The 22,170-nt window shown below is 44.2% G+C and overlaps 1 protein-coding gene across 1 annotated transcript in view; it reads left to right on the top strand.

Moving 5' to 3' along the window:
- The window catches only part of LOC121577054 (neuronal cell adhesion molecule), a 127,090-nt gene that overhangs the window by 87,225 nt on the left and 17,695 nt on the right, over positions 1-22,170 (top strand). The window contains 24 exon segments of the mRNA XM_041890769.2: positions 4,399-4,578; positions 5,388-5,405; positions 5,987-6,092; positions 6,283-6,476; positions 7,184-7,306; positions 7,626-7,796; positions 8,373-8,429; positions 11,198-11,309; positions 11,955-12,139; positions 12,551-12,682; positions 12,898-13,041; positions 13,200-13,311; positions 13,498-13,664; positions 14,765-14,912; positions 15,164-15,288; positions 15,547-15,576; positions 16,163-16,264; positions 16,707-16,904; positions 17,012-17,082; positions 17,213-17,438; positions 17,806-17,921; positions 18,089-18,293; positions 18,610-18,732; positions 19,254-19,430. Of these exon segments, the coding sequence (XP_041746703.2) occupies positions 4,494-4,578; positions 5,388-5,405; positions 5,987-6,092; positions 6,283-6,476; positions 7,184-7,306; positions 7,626-7,796; positions 8,373-8,429; positions 11,198-11,309; positions 11,955-12,139; positions 12,551-12,682; positions 12,898-13,041; positions 13,200-13,311; positions 13,498-13,664; positions 14,765-14,912; positions 15,164-15,288; positions 15,547-15,576; positions 16,163-16,264; positions 16,707-16,904; positions 17,012-17,082; positions 17,213-17,438; positions 17,806-17,921; positions 18,089-18,293; positions 18,610-18,732; positions 19,254-19,430 (3,127 nt within the window). The 5' untranslated portion in view covers positions 4,399-4,493.

Raw genomic sequence — 22,170 nt, 5'->3', positions numbered from 1 at the left:
ATCGCCCCCTCTACGTGGCATTTTCACGTTTCAATTCCCAGTTAGCGGAGAGAAGACAAGTTGTGCTTTGCCTGCTTGTTTTAACCACTCTGCTATTCAGGAGATGAGTAGGCCCAGGCCATGGTTAGTCCTCCCCTTCTCCTGCCAGTGGTTGTACAGTGGGTGGGGGGTATGGGGCCCGGTGGGGCCAGACTCAGTCACACTGCAGCACTTCTCCTAGGGATTATTACCCCCCCCCCACACACACACACTCCCCCTCTCTCTTTCTCTAACTCCTTTATCTCTTTCTCTCCCTGTCTACTGACCAGCTGGAGGACAGTTGTTACACCTCATTAATTTGGGAAATTAATTCTTTACGGAGCAATGGCTCCCTCTCAGATAAGAATCCAGGGGGCTTTGGGATTCCACATCAAATTATATAATTAACACATTGATTCTCTCCCTCATCCTGGCCTGTCATATTCTGTCCCCCTGGTCTTTTTCATTAGATACTATAAATCAGCCAGTTCATGCTACTTTTCACGGCTTTAAATATATAAAGTGGCCACCGCAATGTGGTGTTTATAACATCTCTTTAGTTGTCATGGTAATAAAGATTGTGCTGACAATACCTTATGATCGTTGTGAATCAATTTAGCATATAACCATACGATTCAATGGATTTTACAGTAAACGATCTGTTCTGCACACGCTGGTATGTTGTCCAGTCTCTTTCATTGCGAACTTTATTAGGAGGATTCAGCACCTTACTACAATAATTTGAGACTGAGCATATATCCAATTTGTAGTTTGATATAAAGGCTGTGTTTCTGCTACAGACTCCCCTCTCAGGCTCAGGTCCAGTGCTCCTAGCCTCCTGGCCCTAGCAATCACAAATGAGCTTGATGAAATTGCTCCCATGGATCTTGTTGTGTCGGCCGGTGTACACAGCCCTGTGATTGGCTGCCCTAGGCGAGTAATACAGGGTTTCCCTGGGGAGCAGCGGCTAGGGCCATGTAGAAGACATTAACCCTACTCTCCTCTTTCCTTCATCTTCCTCCCGCTAGCGACGGCGTTACGCTATCAGGCACCAGCCATTGGCTCAGGGCTGGGGGCTGGGGCTAGCCCTGCATTTATCACTCCAGCACCAACCAATACTTCAGCTCCCTGAGGAGCAGTAGGGATTGATTCCATTTCCCACTACTGAGTCAAGCAAAGCCAAGCCGAGCTGTAGCCTAAAGGGCTGGCCTGGTTAAGCATCCGCCATAGTTGCTGGAACCGTGCTGGAAAGGACCATGTGAAATGAAAATATCAGAGCAATTGTGTGAAAAGGGTATAGTACTGCTGAGGCTGAGCCCCCAGGGGCCTCACTACCAGACTCCCCCAGTCCTGGCCCCTGACTCACCCTACGGCCATGGGGGCAGGAAGATGGAGATGAAGACAGACGGAAACAGGGCTGGTTTCATTGGACTATATCATTCCTTTATTGAGTAACACACCTATAAAATCCCAAATCAAATATCATAGGCTGAGATAACAGAGCAGAGCAGTCTTCTTTATTGTGCCTGGGCTGAGAAGATAGCTGTGCCATTTCTATAGCTTTAGTGGGACACACACTGGGGCGCCTTAGGAGGAGGATGGCAAGAAGGCAGCAGGAGAAAAACAGGTCATACAGTACTCCAATTTCTGATTCACAAAAATGTCTCACTCTCTTCCGTAAGGTATGCATGCGTACCAAATGTATCTAGACTATTTTCATGATTTGGGGTACTGTTGCAACTGTTGAATTATGTAACATTCACTAAGATGCAAGGATATTCTCTTTAAATAAAGCACTTAATAGTGAGTGAATAATTCTACCAAGCTTACGAAAGAGAAAGAGCCTGGTATTTAGAAGAATCCTTGATTGTCAGTACAGGAACTGAGCACTGTTAAGCCTATTCTCCTATTCCGAGTCATCTTGGCAATTGTTCCCTTTTTGCTTTGGCAATGCTCTCTCTCTCTCTCTCTCTCTCTCTCTCTCTCTCTCTCTCTCTCTCTCTCTCTCTCTCTCTCGCTGTCTGTCTCAGTCTGTCTCTCGCTGTCTCTTTCTTTCTTTCTTTCTTTCTTTCTTTCTTTCTTTCTTTCTTTCTTTCTTTCTTTCTTTCTTTCTTTCTTTCTTTCTTTCTTTCTTTCTTTCTTTCTTTCTTTCTTTCTTTCTTTCTTTCTTTCTTTCTCTCTCTCTCCCGGTTGGATAGTGGCATAATTACATTGTTAAGCTGCCTGGCAACAGCAGAACCCCTTCATCCTGAAACATGTGATTTTCAGCTCCATATCTTCATGTAACTTTACATTGTACTTAAAGAAACAATCTGTAATTATTTTTTTCAGGCAAACAGCAGCCCTGCCACTTTTTTGCTATAAAGCTGAGGGACAGCTAATAGTTACAGCAGAACCTATCGCAGATTGACCCTTTAATATTATTCAACCCCAATCTATACTTAACAAAAATATAAACGCAACATTAAAGTGTTGGTCCCATGTTTCATGAGCTGAAATAAAAGATCCCAGAAATTGTCCATATGCACAAAAAGCTTATTTCTCTCAATTTTTGTGCACAAATTTGTTTACATCGCTTTTAGTGAGCATTTATCCTTTGCCAAGATAATTCATACACCTGACAGGTGTGGCATATCAAGAAGCTGATTAAACAGCATGATCATTACCCAGGTGCACCTTGTGCTGGGGACAATAAAAGGCCACTCTAAAAGGTGCAGTTTTGTCACACAACACAATGCCACAGATGTTTCAAGTTTTCAGGGAGCGTGCAATTGACATGCTGACTGCAGGAATGTCCACCAGAGCTGTTGCCAGAGAATTTAATGTTAATGTCTCTACCATAAGCCGCCTCCAACGTTGTTTTAGAGAATTTGGCAGTATGTCCAACCGGCCTCACAACCGCAGACCAAGTGTAACCACGCCAGCCCAGGACCTCCACATTCGGCTTCTTCACCTGTGGGATCGTCTGAGACCAGCCACCCGGACAGCTGATGAAACTGAGTCTGTAATAAAGCCCTTTGTGGGGAAAAACTCATTCTGATTGGCTGGGCCTGGCTCCCCAGTGGGTGTTCCTGGCTTCCAAGTGGGTGGGCCTATGCCCTCCCAGACCCACCCATGGCTCAGTCATGTGAATTCCATAGATGAGGGCCTAATATATTTATTTCAATTGACTGATTTCCTTATATGAACTGTAAGTCATTAAAATCGTTGAAATTGTTACATGTTGCGTTTATTATTTTGTTCAGTATATATTGGAAGGATGGCTCATGACTCTCAGGTTACCTTGCATAATGACAAAACCTGACACAATTAACACTTAGTCAATCAATTCACAAACAGATTTATATCATTGGGGGCAATCCCATCACCTTCAGTGAAGTTGAACCTGTAGGTAAAAACATCCATACAGTGGTGCCTTACAAACTGAGAGCATCACAGAAATCTGACCGTTCTACTGAGCATCACAGCCCCTCTCACTACTGATGCCTGGTGGTCAGTAATGTCCAAATTTGCTTCCTGTTCTTCCTTGGCCCTAAACCTTCGATGTTAATAGATCTGTAAGCAAAATGGTGAAAGCTCTACCACAAAACTGCTTCCACTTATCCAGACCCTTCAGATCTGCAAACATCAAAGGGTTACGGGGGGGGGCGGGGTTGAGACCAGCAGCTACCAGTGTTCTGTGAGTGACCTCATTTCAGTCAGTCAGCTAGACAGATAGACAGATAGTGAGAAAAGAGGAGAGCAGAGAGTGTCTGTCCACTGGCAGGATGTCGTCTGATGTTGACGGTTGATGTAATCGATATGGCACGTGCCTAATGGTACTGTATCTGACTATCTGAGCTAAATGAAGCCATATGGGTCATGTCGCTCGCTATCCCAGTGCACTACATCACAAGACACACACATATACACACACACACACACATCTAGATCAAAACGATAGCTCCTAGCCTCCCAGCCAAGTCCATCTCCATCTGCATGGCAACGGCCATCGATCCACAGTCACAGCAACAGCCATCTATATCTGTCTCTCTAGAGTGAATTGTGACTTTCTCATTCACATACTGATATAACTGTAAATCTGAAATGTGTCACAGTCTCACATTCATGATTGTTTTACAACCATGCATACTGGATTTGGTTTTCATCGCAATAATGTATGTTTCTATATGTTCCCTCCCCCCTTCTATTTTTGTATCTCTCTCTCTCTCTCTCTCTCTCTCTCTCTCTCTCTCTCTCTCTCTCTCTCTCTCTCTCTGCCTCTCTGTCTCTTTCTCTCTGTGTCTCTGTGTCTCTCTCTCTCTCCGTCTCTGCCACTCTCTCTCTATGTCTCTCTATGTCCCTCTCTCTCTCTCTCTTTCTCTCGTTCTCTCTCTCTAGTTGTGAATGTGCACGTGGCCGAGGCATTCTGATTGAGGAGAGAGGCGGGACTTATCTCTGTCTGGGGGGAGGACCTTTGCGTCAGACAATCAATCATGGAGAGGACGAGGGCGGGAGCAACAGTGTTCCTGATGCTGTTCCTGGGTCACCTTGGCAACGCTCTGGAGGTCCCACTAGACCGTAAGAACTATTAACATATCACAGTCAAGAACATGCAAGCAAAGTCAAAGTTATATTGCTATGGAGTCTGGAAGAGGTTGAAATAACCTCTAAATAGTCATACTGTTGGCTCCCAATAGACTGTAAGAACTTAACACATCATAGTCTAGCAAAGTAGTTTCCTCTCTCTCTCTCTCTCTCTCTCTCTCTCTCTCTCTCTCTCTCTCTCTCTCTCTCTCTCGCTCTCTCTCCGCTCTCTCTCTCTCTCTCTCTCTCTCGCCTCTCTCTCTCTCTCTCTCTCTCTCTCTCTCTCTCTCTCTCTCTCTCTCTCTCTCTCTCTCTCTCTCTCTCTCTCTCTCTCCCTCTGCCATTCTCTCTCTCTCCTTTGGCCTCTCTCTTTCTCGCTGTCTCTCAAAGTCAAAGTTGTATTGATATGGATACAGAGTCTGTAAGAGGAGTCAGTAAGAGGTTGTGAGAATAAAATGCTTTATTGATCCAAGGCTTTTGTAAATGTGGCTATTTGGTTTTCTAATGAACACATACCTTGTTGCCTCAATACATTTTTATAGCTTTGCTGAGTAAGAAGAGTAGGTTTTCTTGTCATTTTAAGTGCTTAGTCATAATGTGGAAATATAACTACTGTATGTTGTGTGAGTAATGTTTGGAATCATTGACCGTATTGGAAGCTGTCTCATGCCTGGAAAAGGAAACTAACCCGCCTTCTGTCCACCATGTTCTGAAGGGGAGTAACTGAGGGGATAATTTTTTCACCACTAATGTCTGGCTCTCTTTATTATGTAAAAAATGTATGCTGATTCTTGGGGGAAAAGCAAAAGTTCTGGAAGGATGTAAGTTAAGTTCCCCTGTCACCATGCATGTGGGAATTCAGTGTGACCACAGAGACTGTGACTTGAGCACTTTGTCGTGCATTTGGGGTTTTCTTTTATAGTTGCTTTTGGTTTTGTGCTTATCCGTGTGGATTTGAGTGGATTTGAGCATTGGTCTGACTTGCATGCAATGCTCTTGTTGTTGTTGATTTGTTTGCTGCTTTGGTGTGGTTTTGCTGCGATTCAGTAGGAAAATGTCCTGTCCCGTAGAACACATAAAGCATGATTTCTCATATCAGTTATTTAAAATAGTAAATCCATCTTCTGTTCCTTCGGATAGAAATACATATAAAGAAAGATGATTATGAAGCAGAATATCCAGGACTGTACTTCAGTCCACTGCATGCTTTTATGTTTCCTCCATTCAACTCTGGTTATTTTATCTTACTGGTATGGTCAGCAATTTAGCCTGATTCGATTTTAGTGTAGTGAGCCGGTCCAGCCCTGCTCGCTGTGTGCTTGATCAATAACAGTAGAAAACAGCTTAGTTATGCAGAAAGGCCAGTGATTGATTTGACTGTGTCCCTCTGTGCTTGCCGTAGTGCCGCAGCCGCCAACCATAACTCACCAGTCTCCCAAGGATTACATCATCGACCCTCGGGAGAACATTGTCATCCACTGTGATGCCAAGGGGAAGCCGCATCCCAGGTACACACACACACACTCATACGCACGTACACACGCACACGCACACACACAGCCAATTGTTACACCACACTTGTAGTTGGCTAAATCCCGAACAGTTATATTGATTAGCTATATAAAATATGAAAATGTACTGTGATGACAGTTAAAATGATTTGGATGTTCACTAACATTGACAATAATCCACTTACAGCTTTTCGTGGACCAGGAACGGGACCCACTTTGACATTGACCAGGACCCCAAGGTTACAATGCGACCCCACTCTGGCACCCTGGTGGTGGATATCAGTGGAGAGAAGGCTGAGTCATATGAGGGGGTGTACCAGTGTACGGCCAGGAACGAACATGGGACTGCAGTATCAAACAATATCGTCATCAGACAGTCCAGTAAGCATCTCTAAAATGTGTTATCTCTTTGACCTTTTCGCTGTCTCTCTCTCTGTCTCTCTCTCTCTCTCCCTCTCTCATTTTCTCTCCCTCTCTCTTTCTCTCTCTCTCTCTCTCTCTCTCTCTCTCTCTCTCTCTCTCTCTCTCTCTCTCTCTCTCTCTCTCTCCCTCTCTCATTTTCTCCCTCTCTCCCTCTCTCTTTCCTACGCTGGGCCTTTCACCACTCTGTCTCTCCGACATCTCACCTCTCAGTCATCTCATATCAAGTCATGTCTGTCTCACTCTATTCTCCACTGAGCTCATCTCTGACGTGTCTCTGATTTGTGACCATTCAATCTTTCTTTTCTCTCTTTTCTTGAAACTAATAAGATGTATTTTCCATCATCAATGCGCTCTTCATGGAAGGTAAAGGTAACATGTGGAAAGACAGCATGCTAATAATTACCTGGATACACCTATTTCACCTTCCTTTGTGTTTACCTCTAGCTTGATGCAATTTAGTAGCTAGAACTCATTCCTTCCATGTAGCTAGAACTCATTCCTTCCATGTAGCCAGAACTCACTACTTCCATGCCCTCTTATTCTCTAAGTCCTTTTGGTGACATTCAATGAATGTAGAAACCACATACAGGTACACTATACCATATTTTCCTCATGTGTATTTGGGCTATCTAACTAATGAGGTATGTTCCCCTCCACCTCTTCAGGGTCCCCCTTGTGGTCGAAAGAAAGAAACAAGCCAATCATCGTTCAGGAGGGCGTGTCTCTGGTGCTACAGTGTCGGCCCCCTGCAGGCCTGCCCCTTCCCATCATCTTCTGGATGGACAACAGTAAGTTGCATTGCTATTTGTTATGTCTAGGGCCTGTTTGCTACATACAGTACATAGAGAGGGAGAAATCGCTGGATTTTTTATATATTTTTTGCAAACACCCCTGTTTCTGAATGGGGAAATCTTAGATAGTCTGTCCTGTTTCTGTCTGGGTTCTTTGCTTGTAATTGATTAAATGAAATGAGACATTAACTAAAGCCTCAAAATTGTTGCTCACTGACATTCCTCCTAATTGCCACTCTTCCCCAGTCTCCCAGAGACTGACTCAGATCAGTAGGATATCCCAGGCCTTAAACACATCTCTCCCCTCCTCCCTTAGACTTCCAGAGACTGCCTCAGAGCAGCCGTGTGTCCCAGGCGTTGAACGGAGACCTGTACTTCTCCAACGTCCTGAAGGAGGACTCGAGGAACGATTACATATGTTACGCCCGCTTCCCACACACACAGACCATCCAGCAGAAACAACCCATCACCGTCAGAGTGCTCAACCGTAAGAGTGTGTGTGTGCTCATGTGTGCACGCGTGAATGTGCGCATGTGTGTGTGTTCTTGTGGGTGGGTGTGAATGTGCTTGTGCATTGAATGTGTGCGTCAGTTTGCGTAGGAGGGAAACTGTGTTTCCTATCTCTGATCCCAACCTCAGCGTCGCCAGTAGTAGTCTAGTAGTCACCATGATGAAAAGACACATTGTCAAAGACCTTATATCTCATTTTCTGCATTATGTGCAATGTAGCCCCACCACTAAGTTAACTGATTTTGTAAGGCCTTTGCTTTCACAACTATAGTGAACACTCTCTCAACAACAAAAGGCCTTCTCATACAGTCTAGCATTTACCGCTGACTGATTGTTATGATGCCAAATTGTCCAGACTATACAGATTCACAGACAAGATTTGATGACCATCTATACTCTATATCTATGATCAGCATTCAGCATTTTGTTCAGTTCACATGGTTTGATTTTAGAATCAAGCATTTATGATTATTTTGTCCAATCACTTTATTGCTTTTTGATATCACTTGATTTCAACATGTGGCATGTTTGATTATTTTTTGTTGTGTTACAGTGGATGCAATCAATGAGACTGTTGCTGCTTTATACAATGAAACTGATTTATTTAGTGGTGAGTTTTGGTACCCCTTAGTGGTCGTCCTCCTCCCATAGTCGTCAATCAACTCAATACCAACCTCTAACATTACAGTAACTCCTTAACCTTTTCCCTAGTGATTTGTCCCTACCTTAGCAATATTAGCAATCAAGCACATAACTAGCATCAACCCTTTAGCCTAGTGATACCCTCTCCCATAGTAGTAAACCAGTACTAGAACTCAAACCACTAACATTCAACCCATAACCGTGTCCCAACTTCTGATCCTAACTTGTCGAATGAATAACATTTTGTGAGAGACTACATTGTTTTCTACAGCAACTATTTATTAACATAATTTCAAATGCTTAACCATTGCATGATGGTTCTTCCTTTGCCTTGCTCATACACGACATGGCCAAAAGTATGTAGACATCCTTTCAAATTTACATTTTAGTCATTTAGCAGACACTCTTATCCAGAGCGACTTACAGTTAGTGAGTGCATACATTTTTCATACTGGCCCCCCGTGAGAATCGAACCCACAACCCTGGCGTCACAAACAAATGTGTGGATTCAGCTATTTCAGCCACACCCATTGCTGACAGGTGTATAAAATCGAACACACAGCCAAGCAATCTCCATAGACAAACATTGGCAGTAGAATGGCCTGTACTGAAGAGCTCAGTGACTTTCAACGTGGCACCGTCATTGGATGTCACCTTTCCGACAAGTCAGTTTGTCAAATGTGTGCCCTGATAGAGCTGCCCTGGTCAACTGTAAGTGCTGTTATTGGGAAGTGGAAACTTCTAGGAGCAACAACTGCTTAGCCGCGAAGTGGTAGGCCACACAAGCTCACAGAACGGGACCGCCGAGTGCTGAAGCGCGTAAAAATCATCTGTCCTCAATTGCAATTCTCACTACCGAGTTTCAAACTACCTTTGGAAGCAACGTCAACACAAGAACTGTTAGTCGGGACCTACATTAAATGGGTTTCCATGGCCGCCATTGGACTCTGGAGCAGTGGAAACACGTTCTCTGGAGTGATGAATCACGCTTCACAATCTGGCAGTCCGACGGACAAATCTGGGTTTGGCGGATGCCAGGAGAACACTACCTGCCCCAATGCATAGTGCCATCTGTAAAGTTTGGTGGAGGAGGAATAATGGTCTGGGGTTGTTTTTCATGGTTCAGGCTAGGCCCCTTAGTTCTAGTGAAGGGAAATCTTAACGCTACAGCATATAATTTAAATTTTTTAAATTTTAGTCATTTAGCTGATGCTCTTATCCAGAGCGACTTACAGTTAGTGAGTGCATACATTTTTCATACTGGCCCCCCGTGGGAAACGAACCCACAACCCTGGCGTTGCAAGCGCCATGCTCTACCAACTGAGCTACAGGGGATCTGTAGCTCAGTTGACATTCTAGACGATTCTGTGCTTCCAACTTTGTGGCAACAGTTTGGGGAAGGCGCTTTCCTGTTTCAGCATGACAATGCCCCCGTGCACAACACGAGGTCCATACAGAAATGGTTTGTTGAGATCGGTGTGGAAAGCTTGACTGACCTACACAGAGCCCTGACCTCAACCCCATCGAACACATTTACATTTTAGTCATTTAGCAGACGCTCTTATCCAGAGCGACATACAGTTAGTGAGTGCATACATTTTCAACACCTTTGGGATGAATTGGAACGCCGACTGCGAGCCAGGCCTAATCGCCCAACATCATTGCCCGACTTCACTAATGCTCTTGTGGCTGAATGGAAGCATGTCCCTCAGCAATGTTCCAACATCTAGTGGAAAGCCTTCCCAGAAGAGTGGAGGCTGTTATAGCAGCAAAGGGGGGACCAACTCCATATTAATGCCCTTGATTTTGGAATGAGGTGTTCGACGAGCAGGTGTCCACATACTTCTGGTCATGTAGTGTTATCTTGTAAATGGACAAATAACATTCTATTCAGTAGACTACTTTTGAAAAGCTTTATATTTCATTAGAGCAAAGTAGATTGACAGCTTTGCAAACTGTGAATGGTCCAACCACTACCAACACCACAGTTTGTTATTCGATTCTTTTCTCCCAGCCAACCTAATTCTTTCTTCCCATCTTTCATTTCCTATCAGTTCATTTCTCATTGTTTGTAAAAGCATCACTTCCTGTGTGTCTGTCTGTCTGGTACCCTGACGATACATGTCTTGTAGCGATGTAGTCAGTGATTTTGTCAGGAGGCTACGTAAAAGCACATCGGAGAGAGTCGATTCTCAAAGAAATGCTTGCATGTACCTCAATTAATGTCTACGTGTCATCATTGCCACAATCACAAGCGCAATTTGTTGAACTCAGGAAATCTTAACCACCAATAATCCTTTTGATTATCCTCAAAGTATTTGTTATCCTCACATTATCTTACACTACTAGATAGTAGTTTACTGTTATAACTGCATAGGAAAATACAAGATCTAGAAATGTATACCGCCTCTTCGTACACCTCGACCAAAGACCACCTTTACAGTAAGTGATGAAGGCAAGGATTCAATCCAACACAGATTTAGCACCTGCACACAGCGATAGACTTTTAATTAAAGGCAATTTCGTATACGCTTGCAGAGATCACTAAAAAACCCTGCTCAAACAGAAATCACCTTTAAAAGTAAATTGCAGTGTTTAAGTGTGTGAGCCCTGACCTGGTCCTCCATAGTGGTACAGCACTGACTGTGGTAGAAGAACCATAGAAATAGAATACATAGAACAGTAGAAGTCTTGTTGTGACTAATGGTGTCTTTGACCCCTCCATTGTGACTGCAGATGGCTCGGCAGAGGAGAGGAGACCCACCTTCATGATCCCATCTGGCTCCAGCAGCTCCAAGATTGTGCTGAGAGGACAGGTCCTGGAGTTGGAGTGTATCGCTGAGGGACTGTAAGGACACAGTGTCATTGAGAAAATGTCAATTTGTTTTACCTGTATTATGTATTGTATATACCTCTATTATTAATGAATTATACCATTTTGTATGTGTGCTTACAAAACATTATGCTCTTTCCATGACATAGACTGACCTGGTGAATCCAGGTAAAAGCTATGATCCCTTATAGATGTCACTTCTTAGATCCACTTCAATCAGTGTAGATGAAAGGGAGGAGACAGGTTAAAGAAGGATTTTTAAGCCTCGAGAAAATTGAGACATTGATTGTGTATGTGTGCCATTCAAGACAAAATATTTATGTGCCTTTGTACTGGGTATGGTAGTAGGTGCCAGGCGCACCGGTTTGTGTCAAGAACTGCAACGCTGCTGGGTTTTTCACGCTCAATAGTTTCCTGTGGGTATCAAGAATGGTTCACCACCCAAAGGACATCCAGCCAACTTGACACAACTGTGGGAAGCATTGGAGTCAACGTGGCCCAGCATCCCTGTGGGAGGGAGAAGTTCACTGAAAACTTCTTATGTGTTCTCTCTCTCTCTCTCTCTCTCTCTCTCTCTCTCTCTCTCTCTCTCTCTCTCTCTCTCTCTCTCTCTCTCTCCCTCCTCCCTCCCTCCCTCCCTCCCTATCCTCCCCCCTCCAGACCCACTCCAGAGGTCTCGTGGAGTAAGGTGAGCGGGGAGTTCCCTGCCAAGCGGACCTCCTTCCTGCACTTCCAGAAGACACTGCGTATTGTTGACGTGTCTGAGGCGGATGCCGGAGAGTACCGCTGCACCGCCCGCAACCGCCTGGCTTCCGTACACCACGCCATCCGCGTCACCGTCAAAGGTTTGTCATGTGACTTGCCAGTTAATGCCACTGACTGGCTGGCACACATGTAGCCTATAGCAGAGTGGTCATGGGTTAGAATTCAACCCACTACTCTTCTGACTTGCCCTCCTCCTACTTTTCCTATCTGCCTATCACTGTCCTGTTCAATAACACCACAAAACAACGGTCAGTGACGAGCAGGGCTGAAATGGGTTGGGAACGCACAGCTGCCTTCTGGGCTTTTACGCTGCCGATCTATCTCCCTTATTGATTTTTAAATGGTGGTATCCGGAGCAGGGGGTTCAGTCATTAACCGGTTGCCTGCCTTTGAATATTGTTCACTGTGCCATTTTTGCTGACCCTTTGTGATGTGAGGTAATCAATAACCCGGGTGTCGGCTTGCCTTGTGCTCCCCTGTTCCCCTCCCAGCGGCCCCGTACTGGATCAGTGCACCCAGAAACCTGGTGCTGGCCCCCAGAGAGAGGGGTAATTTGATCTGCAGGGCCAGTGGTACCCCCAAACCCACCATCACCTGGGCCATGAACGGAATCCCCATGGAAAGTGAGTACTCAGTATTGATTGATTAATTGATTGATTGAGTGGCATTGCCTATGTCTCTTACAGTGTACTCACTGTGCACAGACACTAAAGTATATTTCCCAAATACTTGCAATTAAGTTATTGTGTGTGCCAATGTAAGGTTCAGACAAGGTTCAAGTGAATAATTATATAGGTTTATGATGAAACTTTTCACGCTTGTTTTGATCCTTTGATAGATTCACCTAAGGACCCTAGTAGGAAGGTGGAGGGTGACACCATCATCTTCGAGGAAGTCCAGACTGGATCCAGTGCAGTCTACCAGTGCAACGCCTCCAATGAATATGGATATCTGCTGTCCAATGCCTTCGTCAATGTTCTCTGTGAGTCGACACATACTTGAACTTAGAACAACTTTTCTGTCTCTGCATTGGATTGCATCATGAAGTGATCTACACTGCATGAACTCAGTACTCAGTATTGTTGTCACATGATTTCTCTTGCAGAATATAAGTATAATCATTGTTGTGTCTCTCTATAGCTGAAACACCCAGAGTCCTGACTCCAGCTAACAAGGTCTACCAGGTGATCAGGAACAACCACGCCTTACTGGACTGTTCCTCCTTCGGCTCGCCCATCCCCAAAATAACATGGTGAGTTCATAACCCTTTGAATTCTTAGAAGGCTACGTCCAGATTTTCCACTCTTCTCTCAAAGTTTCCACTGTTGTTAAATCATGATGAGGAGTGCAGAGGTGGGAGAAGGGTGGAGAATCTCTGACGCAGTCAGTGTTCCCAGCTTAGAAGCTCATAGCCTGTGGCTCCCCTCTCCCCTGTCAGGTTTAAGGACAGCAGGTCCAGCACCCTGGACGGGGACCCCTACGTGGTGCATGAGAACGGGACTCTGGAGATACATGTGGCCCAGGCCCTCAACAGCGGGAAGTACACTTGTGTGGCCAGGAACTCTCTGGGCATCTCTGAGAACCACGTCTATCTTGAGGTCAAAGGTGAGAGCCTAGGATTACTGCAATACACTCTGTCTCTGTCTCTCTGTCTGTTTCTATGCTTTTGTTATTTTGCTTTTCTGAAACAAACTTCCAAGAGTTGCTGAAAATATTTTTCATATTTTGCTTACTCTACCTGACATAATTTATGAAGGAGGGTTACAATAAAGAATGTATAACAGCTGAACAAACTTTGGTTAATCCTTTAGGGGAGAGTGGGGTAAATTGAGCCATTTTTTACATTCAGCATTACTCCATCAAAAGAAATATAGTATTCTTTCTAACATAGGTTATCTACATATATTTCAGGATGTTGTGTATCCCTGGAAATAATCAGAATTCATGTAAACATTGCAGTTTTGAAAACATAGTTTGTCCAAAAAAAGTGGTCTCTTGGCACAACTTACCCCGGGTATGGGGTAGGTTGAGACCCGGGACAGGGTAAGTTAAGCCACTTACACATTTCTGTACTGAATTAATTATTACCACTACCTTTTTAAAACCATGTCTATCTTTATTTCCCAAACACAATTCAACACAATCACAATTGCTTTTTTGTCTTTTAATCATTTTAATCATTTGTACTTGTTTAAACACTTTTAACATAGGCCAGGCCATCTTGTTACCTCATATCCCAGCGATAATGCCTTGCAATTACGCCTGGGAAGAAAACACTTCAATTTGCTCAACTTGCCATTGGCTCAACAATTGGTTCAACTTACCCCAAGGCAAACATTTTGACTATATTAGCCCACACAGTTACAAGGATGCACTTACATGCTAGGTTTAGGACCTCGTATTGAAGCTTATGGAGACCACAACTGATGTATAGAACAATCTTGAGTATCTACTTTGGTTCAGATACAAGCATCATGAAACCTGTAACTCAATAAATTCGACTTGGTGAAAATCAGTTTTTTTGGACTTTGGACCACTTTTTCCATGTGGTTCCTTGCATCACAGACTCCATGAAATGATGACCTCTTCCTAAAGATTTTGTCAAATTATCAATTTTGTTTATGGTTTCCTAGAAACAAGGGAGGCCCTTTGGCTCAACTTACCCCACTCTCCTTTACTGAGTTTCTGACCCCTTCTCCCCTCAGAGCCCACGCGCATCCTGAAGCAGCCGGAGTACAAGGTGGTGCAGAGGAACAGAAACGTGGTGTTTGAGTGTAAAGTAAAACACGACCCCTCCCTCATCCCCACCATGACCTGGGTCAAAGACGACGGAGAACTACCCGACGACGAGAGGTCGGTGGTCCTCAAACACGCATCTTTCAACATAGAGCACCACGCAATTATATCTACAATAGTCAAACCTAGCTTTATATTATGTCTCATCTTGTGACAGTATTTTTGTTTATCCATTAGTCCATCAGGGCTAATCTTCCTGACTTCATACACAAAACACACAAATCAACCCGAACAAAAGGGTTATACACTAACATAAGAGGACACAAGAGGATGCATTAAACTGACTGTGACATTGTCTGTCGTCTCAGGTTTGTGGTGGACTCTGACAGCCTGACCATAAACGACGTGACAGAGAATGATGCAGGAACTTACACCTGCATCATGAACACTAGTCTGGACCAGGACTCTGCTAGCGCTGAGCTCACTGTTGTCGGTATGTTCACTCTCTCATACGTACACCTCCATGTACTATTGTGAATCCTTCCTTAAAGTACAAGTGGATCTGGGTTTTCACCTTCCTTGAAGTATAACAGATTTTGTGTTAAGAGTATGTGTTAGTGTTGTTGGGAAAAATAAAACGATTATATTCTATATGTGTAATAATACCCAGTGAGAGAGAAGGTGCTCTGTCGTCTTGTATCACTAACAACTAAACCCCTACTTCACTCCTACCTGCCATCCTACCTGGCAGAGGCAGCTCCTACTCCAGCTATAGTCCACGGTAAACCAGCATCACACACAAGCGGGTGCTTAAGCTATGCTTCCATGCTTGTGTGTGTGGGGGATCTGTCAGTCTGGTCTGCAAACTCAAGCATGCTCTGCTGCTCGCAGATGTGATCATCTATTGTGTTTGTTTGTAATATCACCAGCATCCGGACTGATGGGCGGACGGAGGGACTATTATTTTGATTTAACCACCATGTTTTATGGCCTTTTGGATTTCAGTCTTTTTGTCTGCAGTTTGCAGATTTTTGTTCTCCCCTAAATGTGGAACTTTCATGTTGTTTTGCATGTATTCAGTGAATACATGATCAATATAGTACAATTCAAACTTCTAGGTTGTGAGTGTGAAGTAATTACCAGTGCCTTTGAATGCTAAGATAATGTATCTCCCTCTCCATCCCTGTCACACAGTGGGGTCCTTCTGAAATGTGTCATCTCCATCCAGCTCGAGTGTGCATGCTGCTTTATCATTATCCAAAACATGGAGTCTTGGTGTTGCTGTGGTGTAGTTAAAGTGCCATTCCAATGTACTGTTCTAAACCCAGTTTATTTATCTTGTCATCTCCTGTGTGTATCTTCTCCAGAACAACCAGACCCTCCTACTGACCTGGAGCTGACAGACCAGAAGTCCAAGAGTGTCCAGCTCACCTGGATACCCGGAGACGAACACAACAGCCCTATTCACAGTATGTGTGTGTGTGTGTGTGTGTGTGTGTGTGTGTGTGTGTGTGTGCGTCTGTGAATGACCTTACTGACCTACTCTCAGAACCCTATCTATGCTGACTATATCATTATTATCCTGAGAATATACTATAGCTAGTCAATCTCAATATGTGCAATTATGTTTGCACAGCACTACCCATATCATATGCCTTTAACGATGGATTTCATGTGTTTTAAACATTTGCAGGTTCAGGATAGTATCTTCCAGGATATTCTTGTTAATTATACAATATATGAGTGAGCTCAGAGAGCTTAGGCCTATTTGCATTTGATTGTTAACTATCCAAACTATCCAAAGACTGGAGTTAGCTAATACATTCCAAATACATTCTAAACGTCGGAGTGTAAAAAACATGGCTTGCATTCTCTGCAACCGCTCATCACTTTTCTACCCCCCCTCCCCAGAGTTTTTGATCCAATACGCAGACTCTCTCCACCACCATGGCCACTGGCACAACATGACGGAGGTGCCGGGCACTAAGACCACAGCCCACCTCAAGCTGTCTCCTTATGTTCACTACACCTTCAGAGTCCTGGCCCTCAATGATGTGGGCCTCTCCAACCCCTCCTTGCCCTCCCGCATGTACAAGACCAACCCTGCGGGTACAGACTGTAGGATTTACTTGTTAATGTGGTTGATTGCATAATTAGTTGACTTTGATACTGTTGATTTGGCATTCTGTTTCATTGGAATTTGTTTGTCCCATTAGCTCCAGATGAGAACCCCAGTGGAGTTGAAGGCTTTGGAACTGAACATGACAACCTTATGATCTCATGGAAGGTAAGCTACTGTTCCATCATTTTATATGTAAGGGTGATGGTGCGTGTAGTACTCTTAGCCTAACTAATGAATTATCTTTGGATTCAGTAATTACAATGTGGCTAAAAACGTTCTCTCATCCTATCTGCAGCCAATGTCAGGTCACCAGGCCAACGGACCAGGCCTCCAGTATAAGGTGATGTGGAGACAGAAGGACGTGGACAAGGACTGGACGTCAGTGACCGTGGCTAACGTCTCCAAGTTCATGGTCTCTGGCACGCCCACCTTCACACCCTACGAGGTCAAGGTTCAAGCCATCAACAACTACGGGATTGGACCTGAGCCAGCTGTGGTCACCGGACACTCTGGGGAGGACTGTGAGTAACACACAACTCAACTTTGCATTTTAGGGAGACACTATGGGCCAGTTTCTTGGACACATATTAAGCCTAGGCTAGTCCTGGACTAAAAGCATGCTCAATGGAAAATCTTTATTGCAATGTATTTTTAGTCCAGGGCTAGGCTTGATCTTGGTCTTGAAAACTGACCCGCTACAGTATGTGTTTGCATGACTTGCCAGACTAAAAGTTGTTGAAAAAGACTACATGACTACAAGTATCTCTCCCTTTAACCTGTACTGTAACTAGTTACTGTAACTAGACCAGTGGGTTTAATTAAGTCTCTCCATTGTGTCCTGCTCCCTCTAAACTGTGTTCTACTCCCCTCTGACCTCTGCTTCCACAGTGCCGGTGCAGGCACCAGACAGTGTCCAGGTCCTAGTGTTGAACAGCACTCTGGCTGAGGTGCACTGGGAGCCTGTCCCTCCTAAAACAGTACGGGGACGTCTTAAGGGATACAAGGTACACACACACACGCACACACACACACACACACACACACACACACACACACACACACACACACACACACACACACACACACACACACACACACACACACACACACACACACACACACAGCTCTGTATCATCCCCCATTGAATGTATTTCATTCTGTGTCCTACCAGGTGTATTACTGGCGTGAGCGGAGCCTCCACAAACACAACCCCCACCACGTGGAGCAGCAGGTCCTGACCTTCAGTGGGAACAAGAGTCATGGCATGCTCCCCGGCCTGCAGCCCTACAGCCTCTACCTGTTCAACGTCAGGGTCTTCAACGGCAAGGGGGAAGGCCCCGCCAGCTCCAACCAGCAGTTTGAGACCCCAGAGGGAGGTAGGAGGAGCCAGCTTTCTATTCTATTTGTATAGAGGGTATCTTATCAAGGCCATTTCAGCTAAGGTTGATGGGTCTGTTGTTATGCTTTTATGCTGCATACGATTTACCATTCGGGGACAATAAAGATTCATTCAATTGAAAAAGGAATAATGATAAGCAGCAGGGTCAATGTCATTATAATCTGAAAAAAAATGGACCCCAACCCTGATAGGCTTTGTATTCCGTACTCTAGTAATGGAATGTGAATATTCCTTCTGTGACTATGCCAGTTCTCACGTGCTGTTGTTTACTGTGTGTCTGTCATGCTCTGCAGTCCCTGGGCGGCCATCTTTCCTGAGGATCACCAACCCTAACCTGGATTCTTTGACTCTGGAGTGGGGCCCTCCCTACGACCGCAACGGACGTCTCACCGGCTACACCCTCAAATATCAGCCAGGTGAGCTTACATAGCATTACTCTTTTACTTGTGTTTTGGCTGTAGGAGGGTTGTATCAGGGATAAAATAGTGGGCATCAAGAGCTAGAGGTTCTACCAGAGCTTTGATGGAGGGAGTTGGTTATCTGGTTAGCATTATCTTAGCCAGGGAGTACCTTTTCTATTTGTTGTTTGTAGTCATGTCTGCTGTTCAGTATGTCCTCCTTTATATGTCTTGTTAGAACCATATGTATTCGGTATTATTACGTAGTGTGTGTACCAAGTGGATGAGCCTGTGATAGCTAGAAACGACATTAGCGAACAGAGTGAGAACCACACAGATTGATGGATAATCTGATGTCACTTCCATCCCTCCACCTTTCCACCCGTATTATCTTGCTACACCTATGCCCTTGCCCCCTCTTCCACCCATCCATCCATCCATCCATCCATCCACCTGCCCCTTCTTGCTACACCTATGCCCCTGCCCCCTCTTCCACCCATCTTGCTACACCCCTGCCCCATCCTCTTCCACTCTTCCAGTCAATAACTCCAACGAGCTGGGTCCGGTGGAGGAGCTGGCCCTGCCAGCCAACGAGACCGCTGTCACGCTCCTTAACCTCAAGTACAGCACGCGTTACAAGTTTTATTTCAATGCCGAAACAGGCCAGGGAGCAGGGCCTGTCATTACAGAGGAAGCCGTCACTATCATGGATGAAGGTAAGTGTTAACGCGCTGATGATGGTCACAAGCAGAAAACAACCTGAACTGTAGTCAGTTTCTATCGATGCGTACCCCATTCATATGAGGTATCCTGTCAACCATTTTGAAAGCTTCAAGTCAACTCAGGACTATCATCCCCCAAAACTTCTAGATTGTGTTTTTGTGTTTTATACTTAAGCAATAAGGCCCGAGGGGGTGTGGTGTATGGCCAATATACCATGGCTAAGGGCTGTTCTTATGCATAACGCTACGCGGAGTGCCTGGATACAGCCCTTAGCCGTGGTATATTGGTAATATACAACAAACCCCTGAGGTGCCTTATTGCTATTATAAACTGGTTACCAACGTAATTAGAAGAGTAAAATTGTTTTGTCATACCCATGGTATACGGTCTGATATACCACGGCTTTCAGCCAATCAGCATTCAGGGCTCGAACCACCCAGTTTATAATTGTTTATAATGCATGGTACTCTGTTTTGTACTGTAAGTTGTTTTTGGGGATGTTGTTTGTGGATGTACAATAGAATTTTACCGGTTAGCATGTGATAAAGTGTACAGCATCGTACCAAAGCATGATATCACCTCAGTGTAGTAGTTGTAAGAACACTAGTGGATTGATGACTGTGTTCCAGTTGTACTTTGTTATCCACAGCTGGTTCATTCTCTACCCTTGTGTACCCTCTATATTTATATTACAGCATGTTCATTTGGACCTCTCTGAGACTCACTCTCTGATACATATAGGGACTTCAGGGGTCAGATCGTTGAACTCTACTTTCTCCCCTTTTGTGTCCCTTTTCCCTCTCAAAGTCCTAATGCATCAGCCCTCAGTCGATGCGGTTGTCAAAGTGCATACCCCTCATACAGATGCTCCTCATACTGATCTGGGACTTTATTAACAAAGCATCTCTGAGAAGGAGTGCTGAACCAGGATCAGTTCTACCTTTTACATCATAATGAATTATATGGACACAAAGAACCTGATCAACACTCATATTCTGAGATGCTTTATGTATATGGCCTTGGCTTCAAAGACCAGTCCAAGCATGCCGTCCCCTTTGAAATATTATCCACCAAACCCCTCGACCCTTTGACCTAGCAGGAAAGCTGAAACCATGAAGATACAATGAGCCCCAAAAGTATTGGGACAGTGACACATGTTTTTGTTGTTTTGGCCCAGCTTTAATTTGAGGATATTTCCACCCGTATCGGGTGAACCATTTAGAAATTACAGCCCTTTTTGTACATAGCCCCCCAATTTTAGGAGACCAAAAGTATTGGGACAAATTCACTTACACTACCGGTCAAAAGTTTTTGTTATTTTCTACATTGTAAAATAATAGTGAAGACATCAAAACTATGAAATAACACATATGGAATCATGTAGTAACCGAAAAAGTGTTAAACAAATCAAAATATATTTTATATTTGAGATTATTCACATAGCTATCCTTTGCCTTGATGACAGCTTTGCACACTCTTGGCATTCTCTCAACCAGCTTCATAAGGTAGTCACCTGGAATGCATTTCAATTAACAGGTGTGCCTTCTTTAAAGTTAATTTGTGTTTTCCTTCTTAATGCTTTAAGCAATCATGGTGTGAAAGGTGGGGGGTATACAGAAGATATCACGATTTGGTAAAAGACCAAGTCCATATTATGGCAAGAACAGCTCAAATTAGCAAAGAGAAACGACAGTCCATCATTACTTTAACACATGAAGGTCAGTCAATACGGAACATTTCAAGAACTGAACGTTTTTTCAAGTGCAGTCGCAAAAACCATCAAGCGCTATGATGAAACTGGCTCTCATGAGGACCGCCACAGGAATGGAAGACCCAGAGTTACCTCTGCTGCAGAGGATAAGTTCATTAGAGTTACCAGCCTCAGAAATTGCAGCCCAAATAAATGCTTCACAGAGTTCAAGTAACAGACACATCTCAACATCAACTGGCCTTCATGGTCGATTTGTTGCAAAGAAACTACTACTAAAGGACACTAATAAGAAGAAGAGACTTGCTTGGGCCAAGAAACATTGGACAATAGACTGGTGGAATTTGTCCTTTGGTCTGGTGTCCAAATTGGAAATGTTTGGTTCCAACCGCTGTGTCTTTGTGAGACGCGGTGTGGGTGAACGGATGATCTCTGCATGTGTATTTCCCACCATAAAGCATGGAGGAGGAGGTGTTATGGTGTGGGGGTACTTTTCTGGTGACACTGTCTGTGATTTATTTTGAATTCAAGGCACACTTAACCAGCATGGCTGCCACAGAATTCTGCAGCGATAGCCATCCCATCTGGTTTGGGCTTAGTGGGACTATCATTTGTTTTTCAACAGGACAATGACCCAACACACCTCCAGGCTGTGTAAGGGCTATTTTACCAAGAAGGAGAGTGATGGAGTGCTGCATCAGATTGCCTGGCCTCCACAATCCCCCGACCTCAACCAAATTGAGATGGTTTGGGATGAGTCGGACCGCAGAGTGAAGGAAAAACAGCCAACAAGTGCTCAGCATATGTGGGAACTCCTTCAAGACTGTTGGAAAAGCATTCCAGGTGAAGCTGGCTGAGAGAATGCCAAGAGTGTGCAAAGCTGTCATCAAGGCAAAGGGTGGCTATTTGAAAATATATTTTGATTTGTTTAACACTTTTTTGATTACTACATGATTCCATATGTGTTATTTCATAGTTTTGATGTCTTCACTATTATTCTACAATGTAGAAAATAAAGTAAAAAT

This window comes from Coregonus clupeaformis, chromosome 11 (assembly GCF_020615455.1).
Source record: "Coregonus clupeaformis isolate EN_2021a chromosome 11, ASM2061545v1, whole genome shotgun sequence".
Taxonomy (NCBI): domain Eukaryota; kingdom Metazoa; phylum Chordata; class Actinopteri; order Salmoniformes; family Salmonidae; genus Coregonus; species Coregonus clupeaformis.
This window is presented reverse-complemented; position numbering and strand designations above follow the sequence as displayed.